Below are 16,745 nucleotides of genomic sequence, written 5' to 3'. Positions count from 1 at the left end.
ATCACGAGGCAAGCCCTAATTTGGAATCGTGAAGGGAAGCGAAAAAGAGGAAGGCCAAAGAACACATTACGTCGTGAAATAGAATTCGATATGAAAAGGATGAATAACAACTGGAAAGAGCTGGAAAGGGTTGCCCAGGATAGGGTTGGCTGGCCAATGCTGGTGAGCGGCCTATTCTCCATCACGAGGAGTAACAGTAAGTAAGTAAGTAAGTAAGTAATCAATATTTATAGTTACACAAAAGTAAGTTACAGACATGTGATGAGTAATAGGGTAGGAAATGTACACACACATTGTCGCTAATATAAAATGTCAAGATTGATAAGTGAATAAATAAAAAGGTCAGAATGTGACTCAAGTAGAATGAATGAAATAGGCTGTCCGAAAGCTAGAATAAGGTATGTGGGCTTAACATAATAACAGACACTACAGTATATATATATATATATATATATATATATATATATATATATATACCTGAAGTGATCAATACCTAAACTACAGATTTTGCTTTGTAAGTCATAATCATTGGTTAATTGGATTACTCTACTGCAAAACCAGGAAATTACGTCCACTAGAAAAGCTCAAGGAGAAATCTTGAGCCTGATAGCATATCAGCTGCTAGACACGAAGAAGGATTTTGACGCAATGAATACATTAATAGATCTTTTTAACTACTGGATGATCCTCTGTGTTAAATCTGAAGGAATTAGAGTAAAAATACTCATATTTCTTTTATAATTGACGATATATCACGTTAATAGACATATTGGTGAGCCATTCATAAAACTATGAATATGTAATATGATGGTAAATATATAATAATACGACAAAACATTATTCTATGTAGATTATATAAGTTGGATTGTGGGATATATAAGAATAAATTCCAAATGTATGGTAAATGATATCTGAAAATATACTAATGGAACTTGAATATTGACAGTAATAAATATGAGATATTGATAACCTGCATTTAAAAGAAATACTTTCATGAAGTAATAATAATAATCATGTTCCAAATCGTCTTTGAACTGTAATTTAACAAAAACATAATTTTGGTTTACCGAATTTGATGTCATTATTGGAAAAAAAACATAATATACGCGGTTTATATTGTATTTTAGAGCTTATAAGGTGCATTGTTGACTATTTACGTATTTTCTAGTTGGTTGTATTTTCTCAAGAAACAATAACGCCAAAAGACATTCATACGCATAGAGAAAGTATTTAGTTAAACATGATAAAGCAATATTATACTGACATTTATTCAGTGACTGGTCAGCTCAACTGACTTAGTCTTCTCTGTGATCACTTTCGATTTAATTATTAGAAAAAATGCCTTGATTGACTCCGATGATCCATAGAGTTCATTCATTGTAAACAAATCTTAGTGTTGATTGATTTTAAGCCTCAGTTATGAATGAAAAGCTTATTTGTTATCTACCTTAAGTTATCTATCTAACACAGTGTCCATTTCTGATCAGTGAAAAGAAACCAATGCTCAAAATTGTTTTCGATTTATAATTATGAATAATGTAAATAATTATAAGATAAAGTACACCTTAGTTTCACAGATTTTATCTAAACACTAAGTATCTTTAGGTTTTTAACACCATACTGTAGTGTCTTGCCACAAATTATGAAATAATCGCTTTCTATAAATAACAAAACATAAACTCACCCATCTACCTCATGAGTTTAAGATTATTTTGACAACTAATTTCATTTAAAAATGAATATTTGAGCGAACAATTGTTTCCAATAACTTGATCGTCAGGTTCTACAGTTATAAGTCCATAATTATAATATTTTACAAAGGCCAAAAATAAGGCATGTTTTAATGAATTTGACAATGTTACGTGATAAAAATGGTAAACGTTTGCATCTGTTACGATATATATATACTTTAAAATTGTATTATTTGCAAATTAGAAAGGTCATTCAATAAAGATCAGAATGATTTAGAGTAGAGTGTCCAGTCACAATAAGTTGAATAGCATTATAGCAAAAATGAAAATGCCAAAAAAAATCGTGTGAATAAAATACATAGTAGGAGAATTTAATAGAGGCTGGATATATTTCTTCTGGATACATAAATTAGGTCTTCTGGAGTTGATCCAGATGGCTTCGGCTGTGTAAAGCAGTCGTAATCTGGCTCCTTGAGGTAGATATTTTGGAACTTGATATAAAACAGATAAAGCTTCCTCTATTTTGATATGATGTTCACTATCTACCAAGTGAGAAAGAATAGTGCTGTTAATCGATTCCCCAACCAAGCTGGTACATGTTCACGAACACGCAAGGATAAAGCCCTCGGAGTACGGCCTATGTAACTAGCCCCACAGGAGCAGTTGAATTGGTATACACACATGGAGGAGCCCATCTCCGGCAACCTATCCTTGATTAGTTGTGTGAGTACTGGTTTAGTCGAAAAAATTGTGTGTAACTTGGCGGCATGAAACGTCCTTTCGACAGATCTTTTGAGTCGACGTGTTAAAATATCACCCGCTATGTCCCCTTTAAAGTCAATTCTCAGATATAAGGTCTTTTTACTGACTGTGTCACAATGTCTTCTTTTTTTTATTAGTATTTTGTGCGAGGTACTTTTTGACGAAATTATCTGGATAGCCATTATTTCGTAACGTGTTCTTTAGTATATCTATTTCGCCATCCACACTGTCTTCAGAACATAATAACCTGATTCTATGGTCAAGACATTTAACCAATTTTATTTTATATTGATGAAGTGTGAAGCTTTGGAAATGGGTATACTGACTCGTCCATGTACTCTTTCTAAATATATTTCGCTTTATAGAACTTACTTTCCAATGACTCGCTTAGTTTATTGTGTTATTGTGTTATTTAACAAAACTAGTAATTTTTAATAGTTAAATTCATGAATCAATCTATGCTAGATCACTAGATAAAAACTTGAAAGCACCCACTGAAATTTATTGAGAAATATGGCAAACGTGACGATGAAAACCCCAAGGAAATTACAGCAAATAAAAAGCCTATTTTCATTCAACTTAAATTCAAAGGTGATAATGTTAAAAGATCAATCAATATGAGACTAAACACGGCACTGACAAGAACTTACCCTGCTGCAAAATTGATTGTCCTGTCCAAAACAACATGTTCTTTGACACAATCAAAGGTCGACAAGTATCCCTTTTATGTTACCACCAACTGTGTATACAAATTCACACGTATATGCCAAAGCAGTTACATTGGTAGAACAGAAAGGATAGCCTACGTCCGGTTCGAAGAACATATTCCGAAAAGTTTAACATCAAATGGATTGAAAGCATCCACCAGTGCCATCGCAAGACATCTCCTTGACACAGGACACGAAGTCGACACACTGAAGTCCTTCAAGGTGATTTATAAACAATCAAACTCCAACCTTCTGAAATTTGCTGAAGCATTAGCAATCAAACGTCTAAAACCAGACCTATGTATACAAAAAGAGACAGTAATAAATCTTTCTTTACCTTGGTAACAAACATCCCCCTTTTTATTCATTTATTTCTATTTATTTATTTATTTATTTAGTCATTATTCCAACTCTTTCTGAAGTTTAAATTACATCGTGCATAACTGACTGATTTCAATTCATATTTTCTTTATTAGCATTAATCTATTTTCATGAGTTCTCATCACTATTTCAATGTTCCGGAACTTTCCCTCTCAGACTTTATTTATTCGAGACAAGATTTTATGACCTCATTAACCCTATAGGAATCTTCGCTACACCATGATACATTTATTCATCCTTAATCACCCTCTTATGTATAAGTATGTCAATATCTGTAACAATGTTGAATTTCAAATATTTTAGGTTGTAAGCAGCTGATGAGAATCTAACGAAATAAAATGAATTCATATTATTCTGCACCAATCTCTGTCCTTGCTCTCATGAATTCAATTATGAAAAATTATTACAATCTCTAAAAACCTTCGTTGTAAAACTAATAATAACATATGAAAAATTTATCTCTTATTCAGTATTTCACTATTTGTTATTTAGTCTCTATGTGTATATATCATATATGTTATAAATTTAAAGATAGAATAATAATGAGGCTATCCGTAAACTCAAGTTGAATGAACACATTCTTATCACTAAACCTGATAAAGGATCGGGCACGGTAATTCTAAACAAGAGAGATTAAATAGATAAGATGAATTCCCTACTGAGTGATCAAACTAAATTCCAAAAGCTTGGGTCATGTAAAGACCTCAATAAAAAGACAGAACGTGAACTAACTACAACATTAAAATTACTAAAACAACATCAATACATCTCTGAGCATACCTATATTACGCTCGAGCCTTCTGGAACACAAACCCCTCGACTATATGGTCTACCTAAGATTCACAAACCTGATGTTCCTTTACGCCCGATACTGGATATGGCAAATTCTCCATACCATTCAGCAGCAAAATGGTTATTTAGGTTATTAGAACCATTGCAACAAGAACTTGTTAAGCATAGTGTTAAAGATGTCTTTGAATTTGTTGATACAATTAAAAATATGAATGTAAATGGCAAAACCATGCTATCACTAGACATAACATCTTTATTCACTAACATCCCTCTGACTGAAACTATCGATTACATATGTGAACAACTGCTAGGAAAGAAAATAGAGATACCAATCCCAGTTATTAAAATGAAAAAACTGTTGAAATGCACTATGAATATCCACTTTAAGTTCAACAATGAATTCTTCAGACAAGTTGATGGGGTAGCGATGGGATCACCTCTTGGCCCGATCCTTGCTAATATTTTTCTGACCAAACTAGAAAACGGACCGCTTAAAGACATCCTAAGTAAATTTGATTATTATCGTCGATACATAGATGACACACTAATCATATGTGACGAAAGCATCGGCAAACAGGAGATGTTAGACGCTTTCAATAATGTCCACCCAGCCATTCAATTCACCAGTGAGGAGGAGAAAAACAATAGTATAGCTTTTCTGGATGTCATACTTTCTAGAAGGATAGATGGTTCCATAAAGCGAAATATATTTAGAAAGAGTACATGGACGAGTCAGTATACCCATTTCCAAAGCTTCACACTTCATCAATATAAAATAAAATTGGTTAAATGTCTTGACCATAGAATCAGGTTATTATGTTCTGAAGACAGTGTGGATGGCGAAATAGATATACTAAAGAACACGTTACGAAATAATGGCTATCCAGATAATTTCGTCAAAAAGTACCTCGCACAAAATACTAATAAAAAAAAGAAGACATTGTGACACAGTCAGTAAAAAGACCTTATATCTGAGAATTGACTTTAAAGGGGACATAGCGGGTGATATTTTAACACGTCGACTCAAAAGATCTGTCGAAAGGACGTTTCATGCCGCCAAGTTACACACAATTTTTTCGACTAAACCAGTACTCACACAACTAATCAAGGATAGGTTGCCGGAGATGGGCTCCTCCATGTGTGTATACCAATTCAACTGCTCCTGTGGGGCTAGTTACATAGGCCGTACTCCGAGGGCTTTATCCTTGCGTGTTCGTGAACATGTACCAGCTTGGTTGGGGAATCGATTAACAGCACTATTCTTTCTCACTTGGTAGATAGTGAACATCATATCAAAATAGAGGAAGCTTTATCTGTTTTATATCAAGTTCCAAAATATCTACCTCAAGGAGCCAGATTACGACTGCTTTACACAGCCGAAGCCATCTGGATCAACTCCAGAAGACCTAATTTATGTATCCAGAAGAAATATATCCAGCCTCTATTAAATTCTCCTACTATGTATTTTATTCACACGATTTTTTTGGCATTTTCATTTTTGCTATAATGCTATTCAACTTATTGTGACTGGACACTCTACTCTAAATCATTCTGATCTTTATTGAATGACCTTTCTAATTTGCAAATAATACAATTTTAAAGTATATATATATCGTAACAGATGCAAACGTTTACCATTTTTATCACGTAACATTGTCAAATTCATTAAAACATGCCTTATTTTTGGCCTTTGTAAAATATTATAATTATGGACTTATAACTGTAGAACCTGACGATCAAGTTATTGGAAACAATTGTTCGCTCAAATATTCTTCGTTTTTGAATATTCTATGGGGATTTTTAAACTGATAGAATAATATGTTTTGTGTATGAATGTATCTATGGGCGTGTACTTGTTCTTCTTCTCCATAATAATAATAATAATAATAATAATAATAATAATAATAATAATGATAATAATAATAATAATACACCTTCGTATTATTTTTATTTCATTATTCATTTATTATTTTTTCGTTACTTCATTTACTCATTTTATACAGGGAAATATCATAGAGAAAACAAAACACAAAACAAACTCACTAATATTACAGTTAATTACAACTAGAAAAATTAAATTCATTTGGTATTGTTTGGCTTGTATCTTCCCATTGAGGTATAATACTTCAATTGATCAGTTTATTATTGGCATATGTGCATATTGTGTGTATTGCCTCGATATTACCTTAATTCACATATTAGGACAGTTAATTTAATTTATTTATTTACTTATGTTCCATTTTTTGTAAACTTATTTATTTATTTATTTATTTCCGTTTTTCTTTTTTTGTTCTTTTTTTTCGCGTTTTTTTTTCTTTCAATTTTCATTGAACTAAATACAATTGAAGTTTTAATTTTTTTTTATATGAAATTGAAATAGGGAAAATAATACAGTTTTATTTAATTTTCTTTTTTTGTTTTTGATTATAAATTTAAAATATTTCGATTTAAACAAATGGAATATGAAATGTTGACTGAAAAATAAATTATGTATATGATCTATAGAAAACTATTTTCTTAAAAAGTTGGTATTCTATAAAATCCTTGATGAGACTGTCATTTATGGACGATCTTTAAGTGACGCCAGACTAACCTTAAGAGTGTTCACATAATAACCAAGACCAAATAAGGGTTATGAACCTGTGTAAAGAATTAGAATTATAATTTACAGTTGATGGTTAAGGTTACGAATTATACTTACTTACTTACTTTACTTGCGCCTGTTACTCCTCGTGATGGAGAATAGGCCGCTCACCAGCATTGGCCAGCCAACCCTATCCTGGGCAACCCTTTCCAGCTCTTTCCAGTTGTTATTCATCCTTTTCATATCGAATTCTATTTCACGACGTAATGTGTTCTTTGGCCTTCCTCTTTTTCGCTTCCCTTCACGATTCCAAATTAGGGCTTGCCTCGTGATGCAGTTTGATGATTTTCGTAATGTATGTCCTATCCATTTCCATCGTTTTTTCCTAATTTCTTCTTCAACTGGAAGCTGGTTTGTTCTCTCTCACAGTACACTGTTACTGATGGTATCCAGTCAATGAATGTTGAGTATCCTGCGTAGACAACCATTTATAAATACTTCAACCTTCTTGATGATAGTTGTTGTAGTTCTCCAAGTTTCAGCTCCGTACAGTAGAGCTGACTTTCTTGACGTTCGTATTGAAGATTGTGACTTTGATATTGGTTGAAAGTTGTTATGAGTTCCATATGTTCTTCAATTGTAGGAATGCGACTCTTGCTTTGCCAATCCTCGCCTTTACGTATGTATCTTAGCGTCCTTCTTCATCGATTGTGCTTCCCAGTTATGTGAAGGATTCTACATCTTCCAGAGTTTCGCCATCAAGTGATAGGACCGCTGCTCTCTGTGTTGTGTTTGAGAACCTTTGTTTTCCCCTTGTGTATGTTGAGGCCTACTGATGCAGAGACTAGTGCTACACTGGCTGTCTTTATCTTCTTTGTGACCGGAGTACATCAGCACCTCTCCCGTATTTAGCCTTTGTTGTCCAGCTTGTGTCCAATGGGTTTCGCTTATTCCCAGTACTGCCAAGTTGTATCTCTTCATTTCCGTTACTATTTGACTGATCTTTCCGATCTCCCACATTGTTTGGACGTCCCATGTACCTATAGAAATTGTTGCTGTGATTGTTAGAAGGAGCATCAACCTCGTGGCTTCCGAAGGTAATCGGCTTTCACAATGAGGCGTCATATTTCTTCTAAATGAAGACCTTTTATCTCCCAGAGTAGAGTTTAAATGGTTTGAATTAGTTTTTCTGGTTAGCGTTTTTTTAGCGAGTTAGTTTTCTACGGGATGGGGTTGCTAACCCCATACCCAACCATCCTTCTTTACCCGGGATTGGGACCGGCAGTAACTCTAGAAGAGCTACAGGCAGAGTTGTTAGGAATTATGTTTAGGGTTTTCAACACGAACTTATATCAGCTATAGTGCTAAAACTCTATTAAACCAAACAGATGAGTGAATTTTGCGCCAAAATCAGAGACTTGTTATCTTATACCTGATTGGTTCCTTCATAAATTTTAGTCTAGCCAAATCTTTTGTGGCTCAGGGTCTGACTTCAAATTGGTCGTTATTGGATGATTGTTGTCGAAATATACATCATGACTATTCTCATATATCTTTATTGAAGTAAATCACGTTGGTGAATAACGGAATTAAAATAAGTCAAATACGAGAATAGATTTTTGAATACGTTTATTTTGTACAATCATTGATCTGAACAGACAGTCAGAGAAACGAAGCAAAATGACGCGCAGTGTAGAAAGTGTGTGAACCAACTCAATTTAATTAAGCGTTAATCTAAATCAATAGTCACACAAAAATAATCTACAGATATGTGATGAATAGGATACGATATACACACAAATACGCTCATATAAGAACAGTCAATGTTGATAAGTGCATAATTAACAAGGTCAAAATGTGACTCAAGAAGAATGGATAAATTGACCTGTCCAGAAGCTGGAATAAGGTATATGGGATTAACATATGAACTGACACTACAAATCTTCGACATACAAAGCTAGAGAATAAAGACATAAAGGTGAATAAATGTCCAGTTTTTCGGCAACATATGCTAATCTTTGATGAATATCTTCAATTATATTATGCTATCTATATCTTGTTATGTCTGACTAAAACACATTTAATTAAGCTTTAATTGAATATGAATTCTTCTTGATTTATGGTTGTCTGACTTTATTACAGAACAAAGGTCTCTTCTCATGACATATGCAAAAACAGACTTATTAGTTAGACTTATTTGATCACTAGAATTGAAATTTATAAAATGATTTAACACACAATCACATCCACAAATGTAATGTCCAAATTTCTATCATTCGACATGTATGAAAACATAGTTGTATTTATCAATCTGTATGAAATTTTTGACTCTGTTTATTGAAAGACGGTAATTTCCGTCATCTATAGAACTGTTATTATACTATTGTCATTTTTCGGAACAGAGTTTATTTTTAACTGATTTTTTAATTTCCCTATCTTTCATTTTCATATTACGGATATTATTTTTTGTAGAACAATCTTTCATCTGGTATTTTGTCCTCAACTGAAAGGTATACATTTTACACAAATCTGTTTGTTGAAGACGTAGACATAATTCCAAGTATTGTGAACTGCTAGAATAGTTACACGAAAATTTCAGCAGTAGTTTTTATTGTTCCAGATATACATTGTTACTTCAAGTAAGATTTCATTCAGCAATTAATCTGATAACATTGAATCGAGATGAGCATTAAGCCACTTCACAGTTTTTAAATGTTCTATCAGATTTAGTAGGTTATTAGCTGACGATTGCTCAATAAAGCCTCAATATTTTAAAAAAATTTAAATCACTGTACCATATGTAAAATAAACCAGTTATTTTAGTGCCTATCACAAGTGAGTTCTTAACATTGAGCTTTGCCTACTAAACATGTCTAACGACTATTTGCTCGATGTCTTTTTAAAAGTCCGACCAGTTTATCATGGAGCTACTGAGTGACCAAAGCCAAACTTCAGTTCATAACATTTCCCAGAGATAATAAACAGGACTGTGAACCAGTCTCTACAATGACATACCAAGTTGAATAGTATGAAAGTTTGAAGAGAGCAAGAAAAGATTAAACCTATATAGTATTATTTAAAACCTACTATTCTATTATGTTATTATCTCGACTTCTTTCATTTTCTTATTTTTCACTAACTCTCACTGTGTCGATATAATGTATAACAACTTGTACTGATAGAAACGTTTACTGCGTTTCCGGTTATCTATGACTGATTAATTTGTAATATGGACATGTTTTTATGCATTACTTATATAATTTTATCTTAACAATAAATGTTCTTTTTATTCTCTTGCAACTATATCGTTGCATTATCAGGCTATACAAGATCAAACGAGCAAGTTCCTGTTAATCAACTTTCATTAGTTCACAACACAACAAAATTTCATTCGTCCTCAAATCAGCTGATAATAAATTCACTTGGTGTTGTTTGCTTGTATCTTCCGATTGTTGTTTAGGACTGATCAGTCTCTTTTTGACATATGTGCATTATGTGCGGATTGCCTCGATATTGTTTTAAGTTCCAAGCATAATAATCAAAGTTGGACAGTGGGTAGCAATGGGATCCAGGACGCGCGTTTAGTTATAATAATACAAACTGAATTTTTACCTAAAAGTATTTGACCATTAACTGTTTAATTTGAATGGTTAACTGTTAAGGACGTTAGATCCCCAGAACCCACTTGGAAAATGCCCTAACTTTGTATTTTCTTCTGAAAATTTTGATTTTATGTTTTCGCGCCAAGAGACGCTTAGTTGACCTACAGCTTATATTTCCCACTCGGAAATCCTTAACTGTCATTAGTTTGTGGCTTACCCAAGGGCGTTTTTATCAAAGATAAGCTTGATATGTGTGCTTAGTGACCTCGTATTTCTGGGTGCTTGTAAAATACATTCTCTACGCCTCATCAAGACTTCATCTTGTTAGCAGGGCCGAGGACAACGGATTAAAATAGTCTATCGTGTCACCTTCGTATCCGCTTACCGAGTAAGGTGACTTAGTAATATCATTCAAGCATATCATTAACATTGATTATATATAAAAAACTAAATTACGTAAATATACGCAGTGTAGTAATTTGATTACTTATTTACAACTACGATCACTGAATTTAAAAAACAACAACATGTAACTGGAACAAAATTGTTTGACAATTAACATTTCACTATGTTATCGCCCACGTATAGTTCATTTTCTGAACGAAGACTATTTGCAACAGTCTAATTCGATAATAGAAATAAGCAATAAATTGAATTATCAATAGTAGAATAATCCTTATTCATGCATATCTATCAATTGTGCACCTTGGTGAATAGACTGGGCTTATGAATTTGATTAATAAAACTGTTTTCATCTTATTATTAAGAAAACTACTTAATACATGAAATATCTCCAATAAGTCACTTGTATCATATTTACATATTTTAAAACACACAGACGATACAAGAAAAGCAAACTAATGTATCTATCAGCATAGGGGTTGTGGAGATTATTACGTTTTTTTCATTGAGATCATGAACCGACTGATGTTAGATCACCAAAAGTATTTGATTATTCTAAAGAGGATAAAATGGCAAATATTCTATGGAAATTGAATTTCTGAATCGTTCGACTGTTTCTGTATCTAATAATAATCTAATTACTATTATATAAACATTATTAACAAATGACCGAAATACTGAAGTTTGCTATTTATACTTATCAGATTAAAATATCAGGGATAATAACTCGTTCGAGTAAAAACTATTCTATCTCTTAAGTTCGAATCCTGATTATTGAGAATTTCAGTTAGAATAATCACCAAATAAATGTGTTAGATTCGAATAGATATTCTAATGATTAGTTAATATATACTTTAATTGTAATTCAGTTGGATATGAATACTTATTTTAATGTTAACCAGGAGTTTTCTATTAAAAATAAGATAGGGATTTGAGCATTCCTGTTATGGATTAAACAACTATTAGGAATCAGGAAGCATTGGATAGCTGCTTTGGTCTTATACAGGTTTTCTCATTACTATTCATCTATGATCAAATTTGTGACTAATAGTCATTACAGAAAGCTATTAACCTTGAAAACTACTAAGTTGCTACTGAATGATGAAGATGTCTAAATTCAATCAAATTCAACGTCAGACATGTAATCTATTAATAAGATCAGAAAAATATATAACTTCTGATAAATCTTGTGAATTGAACGCTATATTCGTTTCCTAAGCTATTCTGTAACCCCCAAGCTAGAACTATACAGCGACCTGAACAACGAGAGAGAGAAGACGCAAAGTATGCGAGAAGTAGTTTACTCCAAGGTTCATTTTAACACAGAAAATATAGGGTTTTTATAATATTTTTTAATGTCCTTGGGTTGTTCGAAGATTCTCGAATGCTACTAAATATAGTAGCAGTATAGCAATCAGCTAATCAGAACCTCTACATGTGACATTTCAATTCCATGATATTTTTGGCTAAAACTTCAAGTGAACGCCGACTGGATGAAACACTTGTTAATGTTTCCTGATCCTTGCTTGTCTTTTGCAAGAACTTTTCTGGATCACTCCAACAACTTCTAATTTATCTTATACAGACATCAATTTCTATTATCATTAGCTTAACTGATTTCAATCAGGCAAAAATAACTTGGTGAGTTTAATTTTGTGATTGTCAACTGGCTCAAATTTTAGTCGAAATACAACTACATTAAATTACTTATCTATATTCTAAATATGCACTATATATATACGTATTGATGAGCGGAAAAGATATATGATATTCAGAAAAATGTATTCATTATTTTAATGCATTGAATAATGTCATGGATACAGTATATAACATTTTGTTCATATTCATGTTTATAATATTACTGTATATCTGTACAAATAAGAAATAGTTTTTTGTCATACCTTCAATTTATTGACTTTTTTTTATGTTACCAATTATTATTTTTTCTTTGAAATTTTCCGCATCAATTCAAGCAACTAATTAAAACTTTTGCCGTTTCCCTCTATCATTATTATGATTGTAAAAAGGAAAAATGAAACAAAATGATGATGATGATGATGAATTCTCCTAATAAAAAAAGCAAAAGAAAAAATTACAAAATCTTAATCTGTGTACACTACATGATGAAATTTTCATGAAAAGATTTTTTTTGAAAAATCAAAGGGGGGATGAAACAAAAAAACCGAAAGAAAAAGGAAGTTAGAGGTGGGGGGAGGGAAGAAAACAAAAAAAAAAATGAAAATTACGAAAAAAATAGTGGGACAGTTATAAAAAAAAATAATAATAAATCAAACAACATTTAAATCTTATGGAGAAAGAGATACTCTTGTTGTTGTTTTTTTTATTTTTTCTCTTTGAAAACAAAACTTTAACACAAAGTAAACAAAACAGGGATAATGTGAAGAGAAAAAGAGAAATCAAGTTCATTGTGTTTGATTTCAAATCTTTTTGTGATTTTAAAAACATCGACAATATCAGTAACATTTCTAACCTAAATTTGTTACATTTTCAATTGTTTATTCAGTGTTTATCAAATATATAAGATGATAGTTTAACTAAGGGTTAGATAATAAAGATGAGACAAGAATGTCATGACAATTCAGCTTAGCTCTTAGTTAAATAATGGAAACATAACATCAATATCATTAGTAATAATAGTAATCGTAACCATAGTAATAATAATAATCACTGAAGTAATGAAACAGGAAGCATACAAACTGAAATAAGCAATACTTGATATTCTCATAAATACGTAACTGATTTATATCTGTATATGGTTTAATTGGTTTCATTATGATTACTGTATTATGTTTATTGTTATATTCAATGAATGAAATGCTTCTTCTTCTTTTTACGTAATCTATAATATAAATTAGCTTGAAATAAATGATAACTTCTTCAACAAAAAAGAAAATAATAAATGAACAATTAATTTATTTTGTATTTACATTATCAGTGATATCACAGGTGTCATTACTATCGGTTAGATTATGAGTAGAATAGTTATGACTAGAAATAGTAGAATGTGTTGTTATTGTCGTTGATGTAAATTTAGTTTGACAACAAGTGATATTACTTTGTATAGATTCTGAAATAATTTCATTTGGAGGTGAAGCTGTAGTATTAGTACTAGTGAAATTAGTACTAGTATTAGTATTAGTGATAAGTCGATTTCCAAATGAATAATTTTGTTGATTTTCACGCATATGCCTTGATGTAGATAAACCTAATAATTGTAAATCTTGAATATTATTTAAACCAGCATCAGCTTTTGCTGCAGCAGCTGCAACACCAGGTAATGTTAAACTTGGTGTATTCTGTGCACTAAATGTACTACCAAATGTACTTAAAAATGAAAATGGTGATGTATATGTAGTTGAATGTACTAATTGAAATACTGGTTCATCTAATTCATCACTAGCTTCTTGAAGTGATGCTGCTAATGCAGCTGTAGCTGCTGCTTTAGCTGTTTCTCTAGCTTCTTTTAACATTGTTAAGTAAACTTCAGAACGTAGAAAACGTCGATATGAATCTTTTTCCATTAAAGCTTGTATACGTTTTTGAGCATTTTCTAATGTATTCACTGTTGGATTAGATAAATCAGCTTCAGTTTGTAAACGAGTTTTTGAGTCTAAATTAACCTGAAATAAAAATGAAACGTTATCACAGAATAAAATAATTAATGGTAGTGATTAGACTTTACTGCTAATTGACAAATGTTTTGCCCATTCTCAGGATCAATAATTTTGTAGTCATCACGATCATTAAAATGACGAAATATGACTAAAGTACATACAGCTTTCCTTGTTTGTATTTACATGACAGAAATTTATCGCATTGTTATTGTTATTATTAGTCATAAATCGTTGTATTATCACTATTATTATAATTAGTAGTATTCAAAATACATAATGAAATTTTACTAATTAACACTCATGTCACTTCTATATTTTTTACTGTTTTACAGTATAAGTAACCTGTAAACGAAAATCTAACTTCTGTTACTCTTTATGTAACCGATATTTATCTAGTCTATTTCAGAATTTCAATTGATCTACAATCTTGTTCAGCTTAACATTGCATAATAGTCATCTCAATATTAACAATGTTTTTCTTTATTATATCAACAATCTTATATTCGGTGGAGTTTTGTTCTCTAAGCTGAATAGTTTGATCATGGTGCATTCATCGTTATTTTGAACGACATCATTAGCAAAAACTTCAGATAGAAGTGAAGTGTTCAAATTTCTTCACAGATGGCTTACAGCTTCTCCAGTAGACCTTGATGTTTATTGGCTATTATTGACTTATAATATGAGCTACAAATCTTCTTCACCACCTCAAAATTTATAGGCTATCATTTTTAAAAGGTATAAAGGCTTTAAACTTTTCTATCACTTTGGAATAATAATTTGGATTTATAAACTTTAGAACTTAATGCAAATCAATTGTAAAGATATTCTACTTTCTAATAGCTTTACATGAGATACAATTAATTCATTATAAATAACCAGTAGAGTGTTTTGAGATTATTTTCGTTATGAAATGAAACGAATTAATATCAGATGGGTTTTGTGGATATTATAGTAATTTCAATGGTTAAGATCATGAGTCAGTTGAAGCTAGACCACCATAGGAAACCTGCCGTTTCGTCCTATTGTGGGACTCCTCAGCAGTGAGCATACACGACCTCGCCCCCTGCGAAACGAATTACATATTTAATAATAAATGTATTTTTATTCTATCTCAATGAGTAGAAAAATTCTATTTCCGATGTTTCGTGACTTATTCAGAATAAAAAATAAATGAAATAATGCTCAATTATAATTTGAAACTATCAAGTTCAATCTTGTTATTAATACTTAGAAACATATAATTGTTCATTACTTTATAGTTTCTTCATGATTCTATTAAAGTAAATTCTTTTAAATTAAAAGGTAATTTTTAAAAAAATTTCAGGTGTGTTTAAACATTAGAAAAAATTAATAAAGAATTCATTTTTATGAATGTGGCAAAAAGCAAGCCCTTACACGGCATACTTAAGACCATGGCAGAGGAGGATGACCAAAGAACACATTACGCAGAGAAATGTTAACAGAAATGAGAAAAATGAACAAAAATTGGACAGAACTGGAAATGAAGGCCCAGGATAAAGTGTATTGGAGAATGGTGATCGGAGGCCTATGCTCCATTGGGAGTAACGGGTGTAAGTAAGTGAATAATATATATATATATATATATATATATATATATATATATATATATATATATATATATATATATATATATATATATATATATATATCATTACTGTCATCATTCAACTGGTCACCGTTTATTTACATTGACTTATTATCATTATTGATGTGTAGAATAACTAAAACTCAACTCATTTAATAAAGCCTATTTTTTATTTTTCAATGAAATTAATTTGACAGTATCAATAGTATATTTAAACTTATTCATTTGACAATTAGATTAAAATTTTCCTATACTGTTATTTTTCTTAATTCAAAACTTTATTTCTTTTTCCATGTTACATTTTATATATTAAATGGATTAATTATATTTATTTCCCCAACCACCCACCCACCCACCCTCACGAAACTTAAAATAGTCTATAGGATTAAATGTTCTAATGTTTAATTCTATTGCTAGGTGTGCACTAGAATCTGTCTAATGGTATATATATATATAGATTCTAGACATTCTAAGAAGGAAACTCTAGGAATATTGGATAAATATCTGGATACAATTTTAAAATTATCTGAAAAAAAAGTTTATAAGAAAAAAATGTGACATTTTAATTTCTTCCAATTTTCGA

At 31.2% G+C, this 16,745-nt stretch overlaps 1 protein-coding gene across 1 annotated transcript in view; it reads right to left on the bottom strand.

Moving 5' to 3' along the window:
- Nucleotides 1–12,684: 12,684 nt before the first annotated feature.
- Nucleotides 12,685–16,745, bottom strand: part of RGS3_2 (Regulator of G-protein signaling 3) — a 74,036-nt gene continuing 69,975 nt past the window's right edge. The window contains exon 5 of the mRNA XM_051218865.1: nucleotides 12,685–14,562. Coding sequence (XP_051072457.1) covers nucleotides 13,855–14,562 — 708 coding nt within the window. The 3' untranslated portion in view covers nucleotides 12,685–13,854. The remainder of the gene's footprint in view (nucleotides 14,563–16,745) is intronic.

The sequence above is a fragment of the Schistosoma haematobium genome, chromosome ZW (genome assembly GCF_000699445.3).
Source record: "Schistosoma haematobium chromosome ZW, whole genome shotgun sequence".
NCBI lineage: Eukaryota > Metazoa > Platyhelminthes > Trematoda > Strigeidida > Schistosomatidae > Schistosoma > Schistosoma haematobium.
The sequence above is the reverse complement of the archived record's forward strand: the minus strand, read 5'-3'. Positions and strand labels throughout refer to the sequence as shown.